General features: G+C 39.9%; 1 protein-coding gene across 1 annotated transcript in view; it reads left to right on the top strand.

Moving 5' to 3' along the window:
* LOC311528422 (sodium channel protein type 2 subunit alpha-like) overlaps window positions 1-25,297 on the top strand; it is a 202,780-nt gene that overhangs the window by 127,887 nt on the left and 49,596 nt on the right. Inside the window, 1 exon segment of the mRNA XM_084643439.1 lies at window positions 21,032-21,149. Coding sequence (XP_084499565.1) covers window positions 21,032-21,149 — 118 coding nt within the window.

The following is a 25,297-nucleotide window of genomic DNA, read 5'->3' as shown; positions in this document are numbered from 1 at the left end:
GGTTATGAGGAGCAGTAAAGTACTTCCATCTTTTCCCCACAGTACGTAAGGAATGGACTAGCAGATACAAAGTCCTTTTTTCAGCCCTAGAATAGGACTCAATCTTGTGTATTGTTGCCTGCCAATTTCCAATGAAGTCAACAGGGGTATCACTTCAAAAAAATAGTTTAACATATTTAAAACGTTTGAAAATTATTAGAACTTCTGCTATTTGGCTCTGATTTGAAGCCCTTTGATGTCAGTCAGTCAGTGGCAGCATTAATGGTATACAATGAATGATAAGCTGCTTTTTTTAGTATTTGATCAGTTTTCCCATACTTAGTGTTAAAACTGAAAAAATATCTGAAAGAAAACAATAAGTATTATAATTGGAACATCTCCAATAAAATTTTACATAAGAATAATCAAATAGCAAATTTAAAGTATTAAACTAATTTTTTGCATGTCATTTATAGCAGCTCTGACCTGATAAACACAATGGTCCAAATTCATCCCTGGTACTGTAACTTCTTTGATTTCAAGCATTTGTGGATCACAGATCTTTTTAGATAATCTACTGAATTTTTAATATGAAAATAGTTTATTGTGTGCTCTTTTAAAATGAGTTATTGAAATAAATTTTCTGTATCAAGGTGTAGTCAGAATTAGACTTTAATTTGAAAGACTAAATAATGATAGTTTTATACATGTTTCTATTTTCTTGTCGTTTAATATACAGTGATGAAATATTATTGTATTCATTTGCTGTAGAAACAATCCAGTTACTAAAACTGGGCTTGTTCTATGTATTTTATAGGGCATCTGATAACCTATGTATCATCTTCACCTCTCAAATTAAAGGAAAATGTGTATTTTTAATTTATGGTTATATAGAATTAGAAGGGCCTGTAATTTTGCCCCTTCCATCTCTACCCTCTAGGATACATTACCCCTGCATGAAAAGTGTCAAGTCATTACCCCTTTAAAAGTTATGAAAGACCTTTTTATTTTTAAAATATTTATAACACATTTTAATGTGTTAACCACACTGTATTTTTGTAAGGTGTCTAGAATGTTTTGGTCAATAGGTGCTATATAAACTAAACTATATTGTTTATTATTAACCTGAATAATGGACATTGGATTTTGGTAGATATTGGTCAGGTTTTTCTTTGAAGGAGTGTTTGGATGTTTCCAGATATCACTATATTGTTCTGATGTCACTTTATTAAATTTGATGACTGCACTGTGAAAATTGTTATCCCAAGCTATTGAAGAGTTCATTGTTACCCACCTTTTATATTTTTTGTTACAAATTCCAGAGCTGCTTACACTGATATTCAAGTTTAAACATATATGTAAGTTACTCTTAAGTGCTGTTATCTGCTTTTCTTTTAATTTAGTCAAATGGGGAAAAGTGGCTCAGATAATCAGAGTGGCCAATGAGACACATCAATTAGCAGAATTATATCTTCTATATGCAGTATGTTTGCAATCAACAGGGAAGTTGGTTGTCTATTTGTTAGAGAGTTTACAGAGATGATATCTCACATCCGGAGTCTGGTCTTTTGGCACACAGTCCTAACTGGGCTGGCTGCAGCCAGGGATCACTAGTAGAGATGCCCAGCCCACACTCCTTTTTCTCTGTCACACTCCATACTCAGCTGGCTAGGAGCAGGTTGCATAGGAAGAGTTTTGGTAGCTCCATGCCATCTGAAGTTTCCTCTATTATAGAGAAAACCTGGGGAGGTGGGGGGCAGGTTGCCTGGTTTTTAATTTGATTCACACCAGAAGATTGATGCGAAGGAGACTTAACATACTAGAGATCACAGATTTATCTCTAGGTATAGACTTTCACTTTAACAATGTTGTATATCTGTTATAATATAGAATTAAATTTTATATTTAAATGTTTTTCTATCAATTACATAATTCAAAAATGCTAAAATAAATGCAACTGCATATTGAATATTATAATAGGCAAAATTCATACCTGAGAATTTGAATTTGGCCCGTTGACTGATTGTCCTGTGATCATTTTCAGAAACTGTATACTAAATACATTTTTAGTGGATAGAATATAACTAATTCAGAGAAATGGAAGAATAAAATTATTTTCTGATTTTTTAAAGATCTAGATGTTAACATTTGATGATGTTGTAAAACTATTTGAAGACATAATGTGGATGTAGGTGTGTCATAATTTTTAAAACTGTCAATTCCAAGTCTAATGTACATTTATCAGCATCAGTCTGCTTATATTATTTCTTTAAATGTGTCTTTGTATATACGTCTGCAGAAGTCACTAATCAACCGATGTGTAAGTTTTATGTTAGATAACGTATTTTTTTAATATTTTGGAAGCCATATTTGAACTGTTTCCAGCACAAAAAAAATCAGAGGTATTTTATTTTGAACTTCATTTCCTACCATTCTTACTTCTCACAGGAGTAAATTCAACCTGGATCAGTCAAGAATGCAGCTCTGGTGCTTTTTAACCAGGCAGAGCTACGGGTCAGCACTCTTACACAGGTTACCTCAACAAATCATACATATATAATCACTTTTAAAATAAATATTGACTGCATGCTACTCAGCTGTAATATATTCCTTCCCCATCCATTGCAATACAGTAGAAACATGCACAGCTGCTCTGTAAGCTGAGTCATGTGACTCGAATCATAGCATGGTTGGGGGCAACCCCAACATTTATTATAATTCTCTCTCTCTCTCTCTCTCCTTACATCATGTTGGTACTTTATGTATCATACTTCAGTGATATAAAAAGTGCATGCTCTATAGATTTTTTTTAAAATTTGGATTATAAAGTGACAAGAACACTACATTTTAAGAGATTATCATTTTTAAAAAAATACAAAAGTATTTTATTTGAAACTTGCTTATAACTTTATTGTTGTATTAAAACAGACTTTTAGATCTCTTGTAATTACAAATATTCTGATCACATTCATTCCTGTAATGCATATTTAAGTAAATATTTTTAATTACCTTGATTATTTGATTGCTAAAAAGTGTTTATATTTTGGTAGGATATGTTGAATTTTTTTTAGTTGTGTTTAACTTTTAAGATTTAAAATATAGTTTTCTCCTCTAGGAAAAAATAAAACTTTCAAAACTTTAGGAATAAAGCCCCAGTCTTGCAAATGTTCACTTACCTGTTTAACTTTATGCTCGTGAATGGTCCCATTGACCTCTGTGGTAATGTGCAGTGCACCAAGTTGGCCACGTATAAAAGTTAGGGCACTCAAGCAATTAAAAAAGTTAATCATGTGATTAATCACGCTGTTAAAGAATAACATAATACCATTTATTTAATTATTTTTGGATGTTTTCTACATTTTCAAATATTTTTATTTCAGTTACCACTCAGAATATATACAGTGCTCACTTTATTTTATTATTTTTATTACAAATATTTGCACTGTAAAAAACAAAAGAAATAATATTTTTCAATTCACTTAATACAAACAATTTAGTGCAATCTCTTTATCTTGAAAGTTAAATTGACAAATATAGAATTATGTACAAAAATACTGCACTCAAAAATAAAACAATGTAAATCTTTAGAGCCTACGAGTCAACTCAGTCCTACTTCTTGTTCAGCCAGTCACTCAGACAAACAAGTTTGTTTACATTTGCAGGAGATAATGCTGCCCGCTTGTTGTTTACAATGTCACCAGAAAGTGACAACAGTTGTTTGCATGGCACTATTGTAGCCGGCGTCGCAAGATATTTAAATGCCAGATGCGCTAAAGATTCATATGTCCCTTCATGCTTCAACCACCCTTCCAGAGGACATGCGTCCATGCTGATGACAGGTTCTGCTCAATAACAATCCTAAGCAGTGTGGACTGATGCACATTCATTTTCATCATCTGAGTCAGATGCCACCAGCAGAAAGTTGATTTTCTTTTTTGGTGGTTCGGATTCAGTAGTTTCCGCATCGGAGTGTTGCTCTTTTAGGACTTCTGACAGCATGCTCCACACCTCGTCCCTCTCAGATTTTGGAAGGCAGTTCAGATTCCTAAACCTTGGGTCGAGTACTGTAGCTAAATCTTCAGAAATATTTTCTAAATCTTTAGAAATCTCACATTGGTACCTTCTTAAAATGAACAACATGTGCTGGGTCATCATCCAAGGTTGCTTTAACATGAAATATATGGCAGAGTGCAGGTAAAACAGCAGGAGACATACAGTTCTCCCCCAAGGAGTTCAGTCTCAATTTTAATTAATTCATTTTTTTTAACGAGCGTCATCAGCATGGAAGCATGTCCTCTGGAATGGTGACTGAAACATGAAGGGGCATACGAATGTTTAGCATATCTGGCACATAAATACCTAGCAATGCCCACTACAAAAGTGCCATAACACCTGTTCTCGCTTTCAGGTGACATTGTAAATAAGAAGCTGGCAGCATTATGCCATGGAAATTTAAATAAACTTGTTTGTCTTAGCGATTGGCTGAACAAGAAGTAGGACTTGTAGGCTCTAAAGTTGTACATTGTTTTGTTTTTGAGTGCAGTTATGTAACAAAAAATACTTAGATTTGTAAGTTGCACTTTCATGATATAGATTGCACTAGGGTACTTGTATGAGGTGAATTGAAAATACTATTTCTTTGGTTATCGTTTTTACAGTGCAAATATTTGTAATAAAAATAATATAAAGTGAGCACTGTACACTTGGTATTTTTTATGTTGTAATTGAAATCAATATATTTGAAAATGTAGAAAAAATCCAAAAATATTTAATAAATTTCAATTGGTATTCTATTGTTTAACAGTGTGGTTAAAAGTGCAATTAATCACGATTAATTTTTTTGAGTTAATCACGTGAGTTATCTGTGATTAATCAGCAGCCCTAGTAAAAGTGTTTGCAAGATCAGAACTTAAATCCCTAGGAAAACGTCCATATTCATTTTGTTTGTCATCACTAAATGTGTCTGTGAACATAACTCAGTAGGTTTATTCAGAGAGACAAAACTTCATCACAAACACAAGATTTTAAATGAGAATTAATGTTTAAATAGATCTATGTTAATTTAAAGTAATATATTACAGTGTGGACATTGGAATGAGGTATTTGTACAGCACCTAGCACAATGGTATCCTGGTCCATGATTAGGATTCCTAGGCACTACAGTAACACAAGTAATAAATAATAATTTTGAAAATAAGGAAATTCAGAGTTAAGGTTACAAGCAAATGTGTAAGAGTCAGTAAATAAGATTGTAGGTCAAAAACCCTAAAACTCTGAAAATATAAAAATAGTTAAGGATACAACACAAACCTTAATTGTGCCCAGCTGTGTGCTCCCTCACCCTCATTTATCCTCTCCATAATGGTGGGGGAATTTCACTTTCTGCCACTTGGTGGAAGTTGAAGTGCAATTGAGAATTGTGCTCATAGTCTTTGGTTGTGTAATCTTGTGGAACACTGTGCACTTATCCATTTGGCCTATGTTGAGTATAGAGAGAATCTATAAAGAAAAATATATAAAGCAGGAGCCTAATCCTATACCTGTCGATAATGGTCTTGATTCACACCTGCAGGTGCAGGAAGGTAATTCAGAAAGATTCACTTTAAATTCTGTTTTGGGGCTTTATGGAAGCATCACCAAACGAAGCTTCCTATGTAACTCATCTCCTGAGTGATCCTTATTTGGTCCAATCTTTTTAATGGGCCGTTTTAGCCAGCTCCCGACCACCCATTGGCATAAGGTAGTAAAGGAATTATGCCACTTTGTTCCTGCTTCCAGCAATAAATCTAGCCCAAATTGTGAAGTGATAAATGATAGATTTGTAATTCTTTGGCTGGACAAACATTTGGATTTTTAATTTTAACTCCAAATTACCTGCCATCTTTCTTTTGATAATGTTCTGAGAATGTTTGTTGAAGTTACACTGGTAAATAGATATACCTCTTAACACATTTTTGTCTGTAGTTTGCATAGCTTTTGAGAGAGGTTTTTAGTGAATACTCGTAAATGAGTCGTCTATGTCTATGGAAGTCTTATACCTGATTCTGTTAGCATGGAAAATGTCTTACAACCTGTCTTATTGAGACAGTGCTCTGGCTTTAATCAAGATGTGCAAGAAATTTATCAATTGAATGTTTCTGTCTGGGGGCCCAATTCTTCTTCTAGTGCTTGTTCATGTCCATTCCAATCAGGTGTGTGTGCATGTGCATGGTGGCCAGAAGATTCTTCCCTTAGCAGCATCTGTCGGGTTGGCCTGGGCGCCCCGTGGAGTTGCGCCTTCATGGTGCCCAATATAGAGCCCCACCAACTCGCCACCCCTTCAGTTCCTTCTTACCGCAAGTGATGGTTGGCTGGAACTTCCCTTAGCCCTTGCTTAGCAAGCATGTTCTATAGTTAACCTTAGTGTCATCTTAGCATTAGAGTTCTTAGTATAGAGCTGTTGGGGCTTTCCTCCCATCCCGCCTCCCCGGAGCCGTGGTATGCCGTGTTCCCCAGGGTTTAAAAACTGTGTGGCCTGTGCAAAGCGCATGCCAAAGAGCGATCCTCACTCTTCCTGTTTACGGTGCCTAGGGGAGATCACTGTAAGATCTGCTGCTAGTTCTGCCCTAGAACTCTTAAAGAAAGGGATCAGCGGCTTAAGGTGATCCTCATGGAGGCAGCCCTGCACTCCCACTCCGACCCAGGCTCCCACTCCGACTCGATGCAGAGTGCCCCAGCACTGTCGTCAAGCCTGGTGCCAAGAAAGGACTCATCCCAAGATGCTTGGCACTGACACGGCACCTCACAAGGCCCAGCTGATAACTGGTACAAATCTCACTTGCCGGTGCATCAGAAGAAAAAGAAGCCGGATGGCTGCTCTCCTCCAGCTAAATCCAGAGAAGTGAGACCCCAGGTGGGCCACAGCTCTGGATCCCCTAATGGGGCTGTCTCAGCTCCTGCCCAGGTGAGGCAGTTGAGTCTGGGACCCCCTCGGTCACCGGTCCCTACACAGCCGGCTACGATGTCGAGGAGCTCCCCCTCTCCATGTTCCTCGGCATCAGCCCACTCAGACAGAGAGCCTACCCACTCCCTGAGCTCTCGATGCTCAAGGCACCGAGGCTCGGCTTCTCTGTGGTCTTCAGTCTCAGAGACCTCGGGGTCAGAGTCCGAATCCTATCACTCCAGGACAAGCAGGAGCCGCAGATCGAGGTCCAGGAGAGACAGGAGGGAGCCCCAGGCATGGCCTTTTCAGTGGCAGAACCCACTTCCGTGGCCCTTCTGAACCCCCTGGGCTCTCTCCCAAGGACAGGGAGGAACCCCAAGGTCACTGCTCCATGACGACTTCTGTGGCCTCAGCCACCTTTATCTTGCTATCGGTTATGCATCTGGCCTCAGCACGTGCTCACACACCAATGCCTCTGACACCGGCACCGTCGTCGACTCCGGCACTGTATATGGAACCGACCCCGGCAATGTCCTCGCACCATCTTCGACGCCAGCACTATTGTCGACGTCAACTATGATGCAGGCACCGATTAGCACCGATAGTGGCGACAGGCCCTCCTTCTTCATCAGAGCCTACGAGCGGATGGGCACTGGCTCCATCGACTGTTCCTCCCATCGTACCGATGGCCACGCCAACTCTTGGTCCAGCATCTGCAGCTCTGGCACCGTTTGGCGCACCACGAGCATCAACTCTGCCCTGAGAGTCTAGGGACCCTCAGGGGCGGATGGCAGGGAGCATCCGCTCCTTATAAACGTTTCCTCTTTGTCACCTGATGAAGCACTGGCAGATAAAGCCATAGTCCTAGAGCTTGAACAGGGTGCTGCAGAGGTTGCTGCATAGGGCTGCTCAGGGTCTGAGCATTAAGGCCGAGGAGGTAGTTGAGGAGGCTGATCCCATGGTGGACATCCTCACACCCTCAGGACTTTCCTGTATTGCCCTTCCACTCATTAAAACTATTGTGGACACCACTGAGACCCTGTGGCAGACCCCAGCTTCCTTGCCACCCACTGCCAAGCGCAATTAGAGGCGTTATTTCGTGCCCTCCAAAGGTTTCGAGCATTTATACTCTCACTCACCCCCTGATTCTCTTGTTGTGGATGCTGCTAACCAGCGTGAGAGATGGGGCTTACAAGGGCCCTCCCCAAAAAACAGGGAGGCTAAGCATCTAGACCTGGTTGGGAGAAAGGTCTATTTCACAGGGAATCTGCAGCTCCATATCTCGAACCAACAGGCCATCATCAGCAGGTACCCGTATAACACAAGTGCAGCGATGGCCAAATTTACGGAGCTCCTCCCTTCGGATTCCCAAACCGAGTGTTTTGGCCTTGGTTGAGGAGGGGAAGCTAGTCTCCCAGGCTTCCCTCCAGGCACATTGGATGCTGCAGATGCCATGACTAGGGTCATAGCGACTGGGGTAGCCATGAAGAGGGGATCCTGGCTCCAACTCTCGGGGCTCTTACGAGGTCCAGTAGTCCTCACATTTGAGGGTGAGACTCTGTTTTCTGAAAAGAGAGACAAGAGGCTCCACAGCCTGAAAGACTCACGAGCCACCATCAAGTCATTGGGCCTGCACACTCCTGCCACAGAGCGGAGACACTTCCTCCAAGTTTCCATCAGTGGAACCAACAGGATGGTTCTCAGAGGAGGAACAGGAGTGGCAGGAGGAGGGAACATCCAACCTCAGGCCAGGGCTCTGGCCAGCCCAAGACCGGCCTTTTGAAGGTGCGGTTGAGGACAGTGCACCAGATCACAGACTGGATCTACCTCACCTTACCTTTTCCTCCCGACTGTCCCCTTTCTACTGTGCATGGTCCTGTATTACTTTGAACCACTGGGTGCTCTACACAGTAGAGAGGGGATACTCCATCCAATTCTGTGCCCTCCTGCCCTTCCACCCCCCTTCCCTGTCCCTCTTCAGAGACCCTTCTCATGAGCTCTACTCATCCAGGAGGTGCAGCTGCTTGTATTTCTAGGGACAGTGCAGGAGGTTCCTCTGGAGCACAGGGGCGAGGACTTCTATTCCTGATATTTCCTAATAATGAAAGCCAAAGGCGGCCTCAGACCTATCCTGGACCTCCGAGAACTCAACAAGTTCATAAAGAAACTCAAGTTCTGCATGGTCTCCTTGTCCTCCATCATCCTCTCACTAGATCCAGCAGATTGGTATGCCACCCTCAACTTGAAAGATGCGTACTTTCACATCGCAATCACTCAGCCCCACAGGAAGTACCTCAGGTTTGTGGTCAATGGTACCCACTACCAATTTACTGTCCACCCGTTCAGCCTGTCAGCAGCACCTCGAGTATTCCCCAAGTGCATGGCAGTTGTTGCCGCGTTCTTGCAGAGGCACCAGGACGCCAGGACCTTACTTGGACGACTGGCTGATCAAAGGCCACTACAGGACCCAAGTGGAAACTCAGGTCACACTTATCAGAGCCTGGGTCTCCTCCTACATGAAGTAAAATCGACTCTGTCTCCCATCCAGAGGATAGAGTTCATAGGGGCAGTACTGGACTCGACCCAAGCCAGGGCATACCTGCCACAGCCGAGGTTTCAGGCCCTTGACAACATAATCCAAGGCATCATGCAGTTCCCCACCATTACAGCAAGAAACTGCCTGAAACTTCTTGGTCACATGGCTGCCCGTACCTACATGGTGCAACATGCCAAACTCAGGATTTGACCACTCCAGTCGTGGCTCACGTCAGTGTATTGCGCAGCCCGGGACAGTTTGGACAGGCTCGTGACCTTGCCTCGCCCAGTCCTCGACTCCCTCTGGTGGTGGATCGACGCTCAGGAGGTGTGCTTAGGGGTCCCCTTTGCTGCCCCATTGCCGTCTCTGTTGTTGATGATGGACGCATCAGACTTGGGCTTGGGAGCTCATTGGGAGACAGCAGGACTCAAGGGCTCTGGTCGCAGGCAGATCTACGTCTCCACATCAATGTCAGGGAGCTGAGAGCGGTGCACCTGGCATGTCAGACATTCTGTCCTTACCTAACCGGACAATGCGTATCCGTCATGATGGACAATATGACAGTAATGTTCTATATCAACAGACAGAGGGGTGCATGCTCCTCTCCCCTGTGCCAAGAAGCCCTCATGCTGTGGGACTTTCAATTCACGTGCAGGCATCGTACCTCCCTAAGATTCAGAACAGGCTGGCAGACCACCTCAGCAGGTCGTTCCACAGCCACGGGTGGTTCCTTTACCCGGATGTCGCAATTTCAGTGTTCCAGAGATGGAGGTTTCCTCTCCTAGACCTCTTCACAACATGATGCAACAGGACGTGCCAGCAATTTTGCTCCTTCCAAAATCATAGCCCGGGTTCCAGCACATATGCGTTCCTCCTCCATTGGGGAGGTTCTCGCCTATACACCTTTCCACCGATACCGCTTGTTCACAAGGTGTTGCTGAAGATCCATAGGGATCAAGCTCAGGTCATACTGATAGCAACAGCCTGGTCCCGTCAGCACTGGTACACATCCCTCCTAGAGATGTCCGTGGGAGCCCCGATTACCTTGCCGCTCTGCCTGGACCTTCTTACACAGGATCACAGATATCTCCAGCACCCAAATGTACAGTTGCTCCACCTCACTGCATGGAAGCTACATGGTTAAATCCATTGGAGCTTTCCTGCTCAGACCAAGTTAGACAGGTCCTCCTTGGCAATAGGAAACCCTCTACGAGAGCCACGTACCTTGCCAAGTGGAAGAGATTTTCAATCTGGTCGGCTCAGCTCCATTCACCCCCGACACTAGCTTCAGTGCCACACATTCTGGACTACCTCCTCCATCTGAAGCAGGAGGGTCTCTTGTCATCTTCTATATGAGTGCACTTAGATGCCATCTTGGCTTTCCACCCAGGCGTGCAGGGCCGCTTGAAATTTGCTAATCCTATGGTCAGCCGATTCCTAAAGGGGCTTCACAGGTTATACCCTCACATCTGTCAGCCAGTCCCTGCCTGGGACCTCAGCTTGGTCCTTTCTAGACTCATGGGGCCTCCCTTTGAGCCTTTAGCAACATGCTCCCTGCGTTCCTGGTAGCAATAACCTCAGCCAGGAGGGTGTCTAAGCTCAGGGCCTTGACATCAGACCCTCCTTACACCATGTTCTATAAGGACCAGGGTCAGCTCAAGCCTCACCCTGCTTTCCTCCCAAAGGTTGTCTCACAGTTTCACATCAACCAGGACATTTTCCTCACGGTTTTCTACCTTAAACCTCATTCCAGTGGCAGGGAGCAGAGACTCCACTTTCTGGATGACTGCAGGGTGCTGGTCTTTTACATTGAGAGAATGAAACTGTTCAGAAAGTCGGTCCAGTTGTTTGTGGCAGTGGCGGACAGGATGAAAGATCAGCCGGTTTCATCCCAGCCCATCTCGTCATGGATCGTGTCCTGCATCCGTGAGTGCTACTACCTGGCAGGCGTTCCCACACCTCCGATCACTATGCACTCTACCAGGGTGCAGGTTTCATCTACAGTGTTTCTGGCTCAGATGACCACCCAGGAAATCTGCAGAGTGGCAACATGGTCCTCCATACGCACTTTCGCCGTGCACTATGCAGTTATCCAGCAGGCCAGAGACAATGCAGCCTTCGGACGATCAGTACTTCAATCAGTGGACAGCTCCGACCCCACCTCCTGAACTTGGCTTGGGAGTCACCTGATTGGAATGGACATGAACAAGTACTCGAAGAAGAAAAAACGATTACTCACTTCTCATAACTGTTGTTCTTCAAGATGTGTTGTTCATGTCCATTCTAATACCCTCCCTCCTACCCCTCTATCGGAGTAGCCGGCAAGAAGGAACTGAGGGGGTGGCAGGTTGGTGGGGCTCTATATTGAGCGCCATGAAGGCGCAACTCCAGGGGCACCCAGGCTGACCCGACGGATGCTGCTAGGGGAAAAATCTTCCGGCCACCATGCGCGTGTGCACGCACATACCTTATTGGAATGGACATGAACAACAAATCTCGAAGAACAACAGTTACAAGACGTTAGTAACTGTTTTTTCTGCCACCTTTACTTATGTTGATTAGTACCTTATTTAGCTATTAGGCTAATTGATGGAGTGAAGTACTGCTCCGTTTGAGTCAGGGTGGCAGATTCTGGATCTAAATAAATAAATTGATACACTTCTGTCATGTCTTTCCATTTGGTTTCAACAATTAGAGCCTGTGATAGCAGCTCAGTTTTTTAAGTAGGAGCAGCATTTTCCTCTGAAATGAGAGAGAGATGAATAAGTAAGAAAATATTCCAAGGATGGAAGAGCGAAAGAGGAGAGAATAAGAGAGGCATTCTAAGTGTTCCAATTCTGTCTCCGCTTTGTAATAGAGTATAACCAGATACTTTTTTCTCTTGAGAGGTCCTTAGCATCGCTTATGGAACCCTGAGCATATATCTTTTTCCCATTTTAAGTAATGTCCTTACCCCCACTACTCCAGTCACTCATTTGGAGCCAATTAGAAAAGCAGTTTAAGTGACTACAGCAGCATCAAATGAGAGAACCAAGGCACTCACTTGGACTAAGCATGTTTCCTTGGCAGCATTCCCAGTCCATATTTGCCTGAAGAGTGAGAGTCCTGCATGAATAATTGAGCTGCTTCCTCACACTTTACTGCGACTCCTTTTGAGAGCATTATGGTGACTAATTTGTTCGTTTTTTCCAAGCAGTATTTTTTTACTACTATGCATAAAATAGCAACTTTTTCCTGTTATCTTTTGTATAGCAATTGCTAGCTGTTACACATGTTCTTCAGCTTGGAATTTGGAAATTGTGTGAGGAATTTGCTTTTCTGAATATTTAAATGTGAACTATTCATGTTCTAAAACCTAAATCACATAGATCCATAGATCTTGAGTATTTCACACGTTTTCTCATTTGCTGTTGCATCTAAAGTGATCATCACTGACAGTTCTCCATTTACTAACTACCACACTTTAGTTGTTTCCCAGGGTGGATAAAATCATAATTAAAAATATTTTGTGATTTTTTTTTAGTATTTAAATCTATTTAATTCAGATTTTTTATTTACACCATTTTTATTTCTTTGCTTCTTTTTATATAGTCTTAATTGCCAAATTGGATATTTTGTAATGATCTTTAATTATTTCTGAATTTTTAGAATTTCAGATTTTACAGAGATTTATTTTTTCTATGAAGAATTTTCACACTTAAAATGCACATATGTGCTGAAGAAAACATGTCCCAGCCTTATTGACATCCTTACTGTGAGAACAACACAAACTCAAGCACAAAATCGATAGGCAAATATCCCACGTTTACACCCACACTCTTTTGATATATAAAAGAAGTCAAGACAGCTGAAATCCTTCAGTTAAGTTACACTCCTCCATGGGGCTGTGCTCCTAAATCACTTAGGAGTAAATCCAATAGGGACTTAGGTGCTGCTTCACTCAGCATTGGAGTGCCTAACTTTCAGGCACCTAGTCACCCGGTGGAATCCACAGCTCCAAGTTATGCACTTAGGCTCCTGGTACAATGCGTGGGGAGGAATGGGTGCTTAAGAATGGGATCCACAAAAGCCAGCAAGCTGAGCAGGGAGCTGTCTAAAGGAGCCAATTGCAGATGCTGAGGAGAGGTTGAGGCCTAAGCCTTGCCACTGTCAAAGAGTTAGGTAAGTCAGGGCTGAAGGGAGGTGCCAGTCTCCATTAGGGATTCACATGAATCCTCTGCTGAAGTTGGCATCCTAAGTTGTTTCTTGGAAGAAAGGTGGTAGTGCACATCTAACTCTGCGCAAAATGCCCCGGGGGGACCTAGGAGGAGGAGGAGGTAAGAAAAGGGACATACCCTCCCTTGTAGGCTTTATAGTTAGTGGGAGACTGGTGTTTGACACATTTCCCCCCCTCCCCCCCATGCCTGATGTGGTAAAGGTATTTGAACTTGGGGTTCTCGCCTCTTAGGTGAGTACCCTAACCACTAGACTATAGAGTTAGTCTGACTCTCTGTGGCCCAATGCATATTTAACTAACTAGTTATATACAGTGGAACAGCATCAGCTGCAGAGACAGAGAGATCTGGGCCTTAGGCCCCAATCCTGCAAATACTTACACATATTAATTTTACTACCGTCAGTAGCATCAAATGATATCAATAGGACTGCCCACAGTAGTAAAATTAAGCACGTGCATAAGAGTTTGCAGGAATAGAAGCTTAGGTGCTTTTGAAATATACATTTTAAAATCCTAACTTTAAGCTCCTGTATTTGCAAATATTGGACTGTATATATATTACAGAATTCACAGTCACTTTGTTTTATTGAAAGTCTAAATAAATTTTCATTGTTAACTGTGAAGCAGTTTTGTTTTGAAGTGAAAAAGATTTTATGCCACAAAGCTTTTTTTTTTTTTTTTTTTTTTTTAGCAAAAATACAATTTTACACCTGGCTTTGCAAACCCGATGCATATAATTACTGGTAACTTTGAGTTCCGCGTATCTACTCATGTTATTAATGGGACTATTCATATGTGGAAAATGATATATCTGTTTGTTGTTTGTAGGATCAGGGTCTTAATTTTCAGTATTTTGGGTTTTCATATAGCAGTTGCGTAAATTCAAAGAAGAGATTCTAAGAGCAGTTGCACTTAAAAAAATACTGCACTTTTTATGTCAATGTAAATTTTAATCTAAATTTGTAATGCCACAGATTTTCAAATTAATTTTGCAAAGGCTCAACCTGATTTAAATCAATGATTAAAAATCAAGTGATTTAGACTATCTTGATTTAAACTGTTCCACCCTGTTGCTCCCTATTCTAAGGTAAGGGTAGAATTTCCAGTCTCTTGGAAACCACAGAACGATAACTATTTCTAAATGCTGACACTAATGGCAGCAGTTGTGTGAACAAATTTATAAAAATGAAGGATTCTTTAAAGCTTTTGATGTAAGGATATTAATCTGATTATTTAATTAGAAATCAGTTTAAACCTTTAATGAATAATCAGTTAGATTCTGTATGGGTTAACCACTGTCTCCTGTAAAAATTAGAATTCCTTCCAGACAACAAGAAAATTATACACAGATTTTCCTGACCCTTCTAATGTCTAGGCAAATGTTAAGAATTAACTGTGCTAAAATAGAGGATATAGCCAATGTGTGAAATGTTCAGAATACTTGTCTTTATGGAATGGGAATATTAGCAAGAACTTGTGGAAACTAAGAGTTGTATGGACGTACGGTTTCTTATCATATAAGCTATTTCTCCATGCTAGGAACAGCAAGCAAAGTTAAAGGTTAAAGCATCAAGAAAAGTGGGGGTATATTTCAATACATGAAGGCTTTGTATGGTGTAATTTTGAGTAGGAGCATGGGAAGTAAAAGAACAAGAAAATTTTCTTCCCTTCCTCCCTTTTATGAACTAGAGAGAGCACATTGCTATTGAGCAAGATAACATCCTGGTAACTTCTAGTGGTATGTCCCCATGTATCTATAAACTTCTATATGGGCGGCAATATACTTCCTAGACCTCCTGGTTACAGCCATGTTCTGCAGAACCAGTTAGCCCTATGCAAAATCTGTAGATGGTAAAGCAATTTAGTTCAATTATCAATCAGTACCAAAAGCTGGCTCTGTTTCCCCACACGCTATAGGAATGCTGTGCTCTTTTTTGTTACTTTATGTTGTTAGCGATTACAGTAGAACCTCAGAGTTATGAACACTTCAGAAATGGAGACAGGTTTCAGAGTGATAGCCGTGTTAGTCTGTATCAGCAAAAAAAACGTGGAGTACTTGTGGCACCTTAGAGACTAACAAACTTATTTGGGCATAAGCTTTCGTGAGCTAAAACCCACTTCATCAGATGCATGGAGTGGAAAATACAGTAGGAAGATAAATATACACAGTACATGAAAAGATGGGGGTTGCATTAACAAGTGGGGGGTCAGTTCTAATGAGACAATTCAATTAAAGTAGGCTATTATCAACAGGAGGAAAAATCACTTTTGTAGTGGTAATCAGGGTGGCCCATTTCAAACAGTTGACAAGAAGGTGTGAGTAACATTAGCCTGGGAAATTAGTTTTTAGTTTTTGAAGTGACCCATCCACTCCCAGTCTTTATCAGGCCTAATTTGATGGTGTCCTGCATGGCCCCAGAGTATGCCAACATATTTATGGCTGACTTAGAACAACACTTTCTCAGCTCTTGTCCCCTAATGCCTCTACTCTACTTGCACTACATTGATGACATCCTCATCATCTGGACCCATGGGAAGGAGGCCCTTGAGGAATTCCACCAGAATTTCAACAATTTCCACCCCACCATCAACTTCAGCCTGGACCAGACCACACAAGACATCCACTTCCTGGACACTACAGTGCTAATAAGCGATGGTCACATAAACACCACCCTATACTGGAAACCTACTGACCGCTATACTTACCTACATGCCTCCAGCTTTCATCCAGACCACATCACACGATCCATTGTCTACAGCCAAGCTCTAAGATACAACCGCATTTGCTCCAATCCTTCAGACAGAGACAAACACCTACAGGATCTCTATCAAGTGTTCTTAAAACTACAGTACCCACCTGCTCAAGTGATGAAACAGATTGACAGAGCCAGAAGGGTACCCAGAAATCACCTACTACAGGACAGGCCCAACAGAAAGTGACAGAACGCCACTAGCTGTCACGCTCAGCCCCCAACTAAAACCTCTCCAGCGCATCATCAAGGATTTACTACCTATCCTGAAGGACGATCCCTCACTCTCAGACCTTGGGGGACAGGCCTGATCTCGCTTACAGACAGCCCCCCAACCTGAAGCAAATACTCACCAGTAACTACACACCACACCACACCACACAACAAAAACACTAACCCAGAAACCTATCCCTGCAGCAACTCCCGTTGCCAACACTGTCCACATATCTATTCAAGGGACACCATCATAGGACCTAACCACATCAGCCACACCATAAGGGGCTCATTCACCTGCACATCTACCAATATGATATATGCCATCATGTGCCAGCAATGCCCCTCTGCCATGTACATTGGCCAAACCGGACAGTCTCTACACCGAAGAATAAATGGACACAAATGAGCCATCAAGAATTATAACATTCAAAAACCAGTTGGAGAACACTTCAACCTCCCTGGACACTCAATAACAGGCTTAAAAGTGGCAATTCTTCAACAACAAAAACTTCAAAAACAGACTCCTACAAGAAACTGCAGAACTGGAATTAATTTGCAAACTGGACACCATCAAATTAGGCCTGAATAAAGACTGGGAGTGGATGGGTACCTACAAAAACTAAAAACTAATTTCCCCATGCTAATTTCCCCCTACTGTTACTCATACCTTCTTGTCAACTGTTTGAAATGGGCCACCCGGATTACCACTACAAAAGTGATTTTCCTTCTGTTGATAATAGCCCACTTTAATTGAATTGTCTCGTTAGAACTGACCCCCCGACTTGGTAAGGCAACTCCCATCTTTTCATGTACTGTGTATATATATCTTCCTACTGTATTTTCCACTCCATGTATCTAATGAAGTGGGTTTTAGCTCATATACATGTGCTAGTCTCTAAGGTGCCACAAGTACACCTCGTTGTTTCAGAAATGGAAGTTATTCATAACTCTGAAATGTTCTTACCTCTGAATAAACATTCTAGTGGTTGTTTCAAAAGTTTACAACTGAACATTGACTTAATACAACTTTGAAACTTTACGGAAGAAAAATGCTGCTTTAACCATCTTAATTTAAATGAAACAATCAGAATCAGTTTCCTTACCTTTTCAAATCTTTTTTTAAACTTTCCCTTTATTTTTTAGTACTTTACGTTTAACACAGTACTGTGCTGTCTTTGGTGGGTTTTTTTTCTTTTTTATCCCGTCTTTGCTGCTGCCTCATTGTGTACTTCAGGTTCCAAATGAGGTGTATGGTTGACTGGTCAGTTAGTAACTACTGCAGTGGTTGTATCGCTGAGAAATGCAGTCATAACATAAGGGATTTCATTATTAATTAGATACATCATATTTTATTGCTTTTACTTCTTTTATAACAAATACAGTAATAAGACACGAATATCCCGCCCTCTCCCCCGCAGAAAGGAAAGCAAGCCATAAAACCCTCTGTGATGCAAAAACAGTTTATACCAATACTTATTACATAGAAATAAAGTACTTTGAATATAATGTAAATCAAGAAACATTCCAGATTTAAGTAGTAACCTCTAGGATTAAGTTATCATAAATTAAACTCAAATATCATATACGCAGATTTATTTTTGTAATTATGATTATTTGTCTTATCCTGTGTTAATTCAGGCTCTCAAGCATCATCTGTTTTGAATTCAACATTATCTATTAATGTAGCTAAATGAGCAACTCACAGTTCAGGTGACAGGAAACTATTTTATGTTATAATTATTTTCTACTATATGGTATGAATAGGTAATATACTTGACAACTCAATAGCGTGTTTCTTTTTTGTTTTACTTTTTGCTTTTTTAAAATAATAAATCAGTACTTTTGAAGACTTAATTTGTTTTATAATCCGGTTCATAATTTTGGTTTACCCTGTCATTGCTTCAGCATTTTGCCATATAAATGTTATCCATGCTGGAATGATGAAAGCAAAAGCTTAATGTAATACTGTAGTGTACAGAAACGGTATTTTCTTCAGTTTCAGAAATGTTGTGGGCAAAAAGTTGATATTGATGCTGCTTGCTTCAATTTTTTAAATTAATACTCATACAAAAATTTGAAATAGGCTACATTATGTATAAATATTATTAGTTTAGAGGCAATATTCCAGATATTCAGATTGTATATAAAGAGTAAATTAGGAAATAACTAGTTCAATTATGTTAATAAAAGCTATCACAATAGCTTGCCCTACACCCTGTCATTAAGTTCTTTATATCTTCTCTCACAAATACAACAAAGTTACTTTTCCAAGCTATAGAAAAACAATATATTGACAAAGGTTTGGGGTATCCCCTTACATCTTCGTAAAATCAGGATTCTACTGAACATACCCTAGACACAGAATTAAAATAACATTCTACTCTCTGAACAACTCACACTTTTATGTGAATCCCGATATTGACAATTAAATAGTCTAATGTTATAACTTAGTTGTGTTTTTAACAGATGTAATTATCCTTTCAATACCTGGAGATTATACTATTTCCATAGTTTGTTTGAATTAATGTATAAATATAATTTGCTTGCTACTTCTGTTTTCACACGTGATTTTTTTTTTTAAATCGCCTTTAATTGGAATAATGCCTCTAACTGTTCTGTTGGCACTACTGAGGTATAGAAAGTATCTCTTAATAATGCAAGTCTGCGTTCATTAATATTAATTCCATACAACTGACTTTTTGTTGTGCTAAGTGTGCTTACATCATTCCCTACATACATTTAGCTATGTATCAGTGCAGCCATTACTGATGTTATATACTACATGGTAATAACATTGTAATAAGCCAGAGAATGATGTGATGAAAACTACTTTGATTTAGTTTGGTACTCAGACTTGTCTAAGGTTAACTATACAGTACAGCTCCATGCTTTTTTTAAATTATCAGGATACAGACTTTGATTACTTCGGCCAAGTGATCTTGCAATAATGGGGAACACCAAATAAATTCAGACATTTCTTTATATTACAGTTTAATTTAGTACTTCGGTAATTGTGTGCTAGCTGTTCTATATGTGTGTGTGTGTGTGTGTATATATATATGTGTATATATATATGTATATGAAATATATTGATACATATATATCTGTATGTTGACAGGACAGGTATGAGCACCAGAGTAACCAGTAGTTTCAAAATGCACAGGAAAACACACGTGCATTAGCAAAAGAGAATGTAAAATAATGACTATTGAAATTAAATTAACATGCTTTTTTTTTCCTTTCTGAAATTTCAGAAATCTGAAAGGTATTGTTGAAAAAGCATAATATATGTTTACATGTCAATGGTTGCAGGTTATGAAAAAATTTTTAAATTAAGAATTGTCAATTCATATTTTTCTATTTGTGCAAATCTTTCTGTGCGGCTTCTTTTGGTTCGGTCATAGTGCTGGAAAAAACAGATGTGTCATTCACAGTATAATCTGTATTATAGTCAGAGTGGGAGAATAATTTGAATTATTAAAATACTCTTTTAATATTATTGAAGCTTAATTTCAGTTTTATAAGTTGCTTATCTTAGTGCCCAAATTACATGTCTGCATGCCCAATATAAAGTGTTTCCACTGGGGGAAATTGTGCTGTTTCTAATTTTGTGACCTCATTTACAGTATTATTAAGGCAAATTGACACAGTATCTTCTATAAAATGGAGAGGTCAGTGGTAATTCTAATCCATATATAAATCTTTTGTCACATAAATCCGAACTACTTAGCTGCATCAGCCTGATGTTCAAGAAATAGCAGAAAACCTAGAGTAAAAAAATCATATATTTAATTTTTTCCTTTTATATTATGAAAACTTTTTTTTAAATGGCTCCCTCCAGAAAAAACAAACAAACCATAACAACAAAAACTTTTTAAAAATACCAGATTTTTCTGGAGAACAATTTTATCCTGATGGTTGGCAACCATCAGGATATTCAGTGTTATGGTTGAAGAGGCTGGTATGATGAAAGCTGCTCTCATCTTTAGGTTCCTAAATGATCCTGAAGCGCACAGTGTAATTTGTACTGATACAAAATGCAACAGGAGAAAAATATAGTAAGAAAACAATAGCAAATGACAAATCTCAAATGGACTTTGTATTAGAAAGGCCACTCAGTAAAAATACAGTTTGGTAAAAAAAAAAAAAAAATTCCTTACTATTTTTACTCCAAACATTTTATAATTCCATGTGATAACTAAAATAGCATGCCCTAGGGTTTACAGTTATAAAGATGCATCGTTTGCACACTTGTGGAGTGCTGACTGTGTTGGGTGGGGGTATGTATCTTAGGCCACATACACCAATGTTTGTTATTCCTTGCACATAGTGTTGCATACTTAATATTAATTACAATTCAAAATAAATATGCTGATAAAAATAAAGTCTATATTCTGGGCTTTCATTTGCAGAAATTAAATATTTACAGCTCATCTGAAGGTAGTACAATTGATATAACTTCCCTTGGAGAAGAAAAAGCAGATGTTAACTCTGAAGAAGCACTAGAACCAAAGGCCTGTTTTGCAGAAGGTATGGAAGGAACATTTTGGTGTATCAATTCCCATTAGTGCAGGCTGCTACAGTGTTATAGTCCAGGCTTAAATTAGGCTAGATGACAAGGGGTTGTAGACTCCAACCCCCAAATAAAGAGGGTTCTATGGTGAGCCGTCTGACGGTAAGAGGATATTCTAAAAGTATAAGCAACCTAAGGCCCTGACCCTACAATAATCTATACGTGTACTTACATTTACACATTGTTAACAGTCACATTGAACTCAATGTGACTGTTCCTGGTATATAAAGTTAAGCATATGCATAGTTTTTCCAGGATCAAGGCCTAAGACTTTAAATTTTGTAACAAATAAGAGACCCAGTCATGCAAACTCTCACTCATGTAAGTAGTCCCTTTGATGTCAAATGGAGCAGTCATATGAGTAAAAACTGCAGGATCAAGCCCTTCAGCCTTGTTTCTTGCAAAGAAGCCTACCCACACGTACATATCCTATTGACTCTAATGGAACTCTGTTTGGGTGTATTCTTTTGCAGGATTGGGCCCTAATGAAATCCCACAATGCATAATTAAAATTTTGTATGTTATCTTACAATATTTTACCATCTTTTTGATTTCTGATGAGTATATTTAGGGACTACATTTTAATCTTTAATTTATGACTAAAACCCTTTTTAACACTCTTGACATATTTTCATTCATGTTGGGTCAATATGAAACTTGTTGAAGGTCCTGCCCGGTCCTCTCGATCCATTAATAACATTTCAAAAATAAAATAAATGGAAATGTTTAAAATGGTACTGGTTATTCTTTTCTGACATTCTAATTACAGTTTTCTAAATTATGCCCATTTTATAAAAACCTAGTTTTACCAGAAAAGGTAGATTTAAATTATTGGAGACAGGTGAGGGATTGAGGCAAAGAAAGTTAATTCCATAAACTTCAAAGGGCCAAATTAGAAAAATCTGAACATTCAGAAATTTTGAGATGTCAAAAAGGTGATATTTTGGAATTTCATTTGTATAGCACCGTAAATGTACACACTGCTTAACAATGTGAAAAATCTGATAATAAAAATATGGAGTTCTTATAGAGAGCTTTTATCAGTAGAGCTCAAAGCACTTTATAAAGAAGGTTAGTATTATTATCCCCAGGTTCACAAACACAAAGGACAAAATCTATACAGCCTAGTCCTAGTTTTCCAAAAAGTTTGAAAGGCATCCTCAATGTAAGTTTTCACCATTTCACTTTGAACAATTTTTGCACTTCTATTTTTCTACAAAATTAAAATGTTTCATAACAACGTTGAAGCTTTTAAGATAGAACTTCAAATCAACATTTGGCTCAGATTAGGTCCCTTGTGACTTAGACTTGTTCTCACTTTTGTGTGAAAATGAACCCATTTTCAAGAAGAAAAAATTACAAACCATAAATATTTTTGCAACTCAGGACCATTTTCAAATTCTTAATGAAATGCAAAAAAACCACTAAATTTTTGAGTATTTCACGTTTTATTACCAATAGTTTTATCTAAATACATGATATGCATTGCTGTCAAGGATGTAACCAACTTTTAGTTAACTAGGCATTTTGAATAACTCAAGATGAGATTATTGGGGCTGTAAAGTATATGCTCTTGGTCATTCCAGTAAAAGTTGTAGGAGTATATAGTATTTTTATGTGAGCTGATGAAATACAGTATAGTCTATGTGGAGGGCCCTACCAAATTCGTGGCCATGAAAAATGCGTCACGGACTGTGAAATCTGGTCTTTTGTGTACTTTTACTCTATACTATACATATTTCATGGGAGAGACCAGCATTTCTCTCACTGGGGGTTCTCACCCAAAAGGGAGTTGCAGGGAGGTTGCGGTATTGCCACCCTTACTTCTTCGCTGCCTTCAGAGCTGGGTGGCCAGAGAGCGGCAGCTGTTGGCTGAGTGCCGGGCCCTCTCAGAGGTCCAGAGAGGCCAGGGCCACTTCCAGCTTTTGAGGCCCCTAGCCATAATAAAAATAAAAAATAATGACCCATGAAAACAAAATAAGGCACCAAAAAAAGAGAGAGACATAATTTGAATTTTTTTATTTAACAAATGCTTTTCTAGCCTTTTTTTGTGCAAGTGCACTAACTGAGGAAAAATCTAGGTTTCGTGCAATGTCACAGTTGATATTAAGCATGGTGAGCCCATTCAAACGCTCTTGTCCCATAGTTGAACAGTGATAGTTCTTCACCTGCTTCAACACATTGAAAGTGCATTAACCCAAAGCCACTGATGCAGGCAAACTGACAAAAATATGCAATGCAAGTGTCTAAATTTGAGGCCCCCTTTGAGCTTGAGGCCCAGGCCAAATGGCCCTCCTGGCTCCCCCTCTGATTGGCCCTGCTGAGCACCTAGCTCTGAAGGCAGCAATACCATACCATACCATGCCATCCTTACTTCTGTGCTGCTGTCTTCAGAGCTGGGTGGCCAGAGAGGATCAGCTGCTGACTGAGGACCCAGCTCTGAAGGCAGCAGTACCGAAGTAATGGGTGGCAATACCCTACCATACCATCCTTACCTCAGCACTGTTGCTGGCAGTGGCTCTGCCTTCAGAGCTGGATTCCCAACCAGCAGCCACTGCTCTCTGGCCACCCAACTCTGAAGGCAGTACCACCATCGGCAGCAGTGCAGAAGTAAGGGTAACAATATTGCAACCCCCCCTATAATAACCATGTGGACCCCCCCACCCCCCACACACACAACTCTTTTGGGCCAGGATCCCTACAATTACAACACCATGAAATTTCAGTTTTAAATATCTGAAATCATGAAATTTACGATTTTTAAAATCCTATGACCATGGAATTGACCAAAATGGACGGTGAATTTTGTAGGGCCCTATCTATGTGTAACAGATTGTCGTGGGAACAAATAACACTCCAGGGAGAGGTAGGATTTTACCTCTGGGGTCATTAAAATGTTTTAAGATATTTTATGTTTGACTCATCTCTTAAAAAGAATGGGAAAAGTGTTAGTGACCAAGTGGGCATGAAAGCTCTTGGGCTCTGCTAGAATATGAAATTCGCACAACTAAATCCTTCGGACCTCATAATGAAAACAGAGCTTTCCAAGGTGGAAGTGGACTATACAGATCAGTGGTTCCTAAACTTTTTACTAAGGTAACGCACCAACTGCATTTTGTCTTCTTTTGCAACCCACTCAGGGTCCAAACTGGGTGGGCAAAAATCATAGGCGTGGTGACCCCATGCAGAGATCTTAAAGCTCAGAGCAGGAAGCTGGGCTCACTCTCACTCTCCAACTCCATACAAACACTCCACGGCCTCCTCTCCACACCAGCCCTATGATCTAGAACCTTCCTGCGACTGGATCAGGAGCACCATCTGGGACATATTACTATAGATGGTTCTTACAAACCTATATTTCAAGAAAAGTTTACTTTTGTTCTAATCAGAATATTTATTGTTTTTCTCATCATATTTATTTGGGAAATTAGTATATTTTCCCAAACTTGTCTTAGGTAGAACCAGTAAGACAATATAAATTGTTAAAAACTGTATACAAAATAAATAATTATCGTAGTCATAAATTGTGCCTTTAATACACCCTATTTGTTAAATCCTGTAGAACACTTTTCCTTTATTTTGACACATTAATAAGTGTTCCAAGTTATAGATTAACAGCCATGTTAGTCTATATTCGCAAAAAGAAAAGGAGTACTTGTGGCACCTTAGAGACTAACCAATTTATTTGAGCATAAGCTTTCGTGGGCTACAGCTCACTTCATCGGATGCATAGTTATGTTATCTATAACTTAAGTGCCGGCAAATATGCTTATTGCTGTACAAGGCAAAAAAGTCTTTGCCATAAGGAGTTTCTATTCCAAAAGACAGACACAAATAAATTAAGATGTACTGCGAGACCCAGAGGATAGTTTTTAAACTGGAGGAAAGGGATTTCCTCAGTCTTTTTATCTTGCCTACTCTTGAGATGTCAGTCTTAGGCTTGATGATTTCGTATACATTTTTTATCAATTTATATTGTCTTACTGGTTCTACCCAAGACAAGTTTGGGAAAATATACTAATTACTAATTAGGTTGAATTTATAGAAGTCAGTTTTTCGGATATCATTTTTATATAGTCGATTGTGTGTGTCCCCACACAAAGTG

The sequence above is a fragment of the Lepidochelys olivacea genome (assembly GCF_965140295.1).
Source record: "Lepidochelys olivacea isolate rLepOli2 genome assembly, chromosome: 11".
Classification (NCBI taxonomy): domain Eukaryota; kingdom Metazoa; phylum Chordata; order Testudines; family Cheloniidae; genus Lepidochelys; species Lepidochelys olivacea.
The sequence above is the reverse complement of the archived record's forward strand: the minus strand, read 5'-3'. Positions and strand labels throughout refer to the sequence as shown.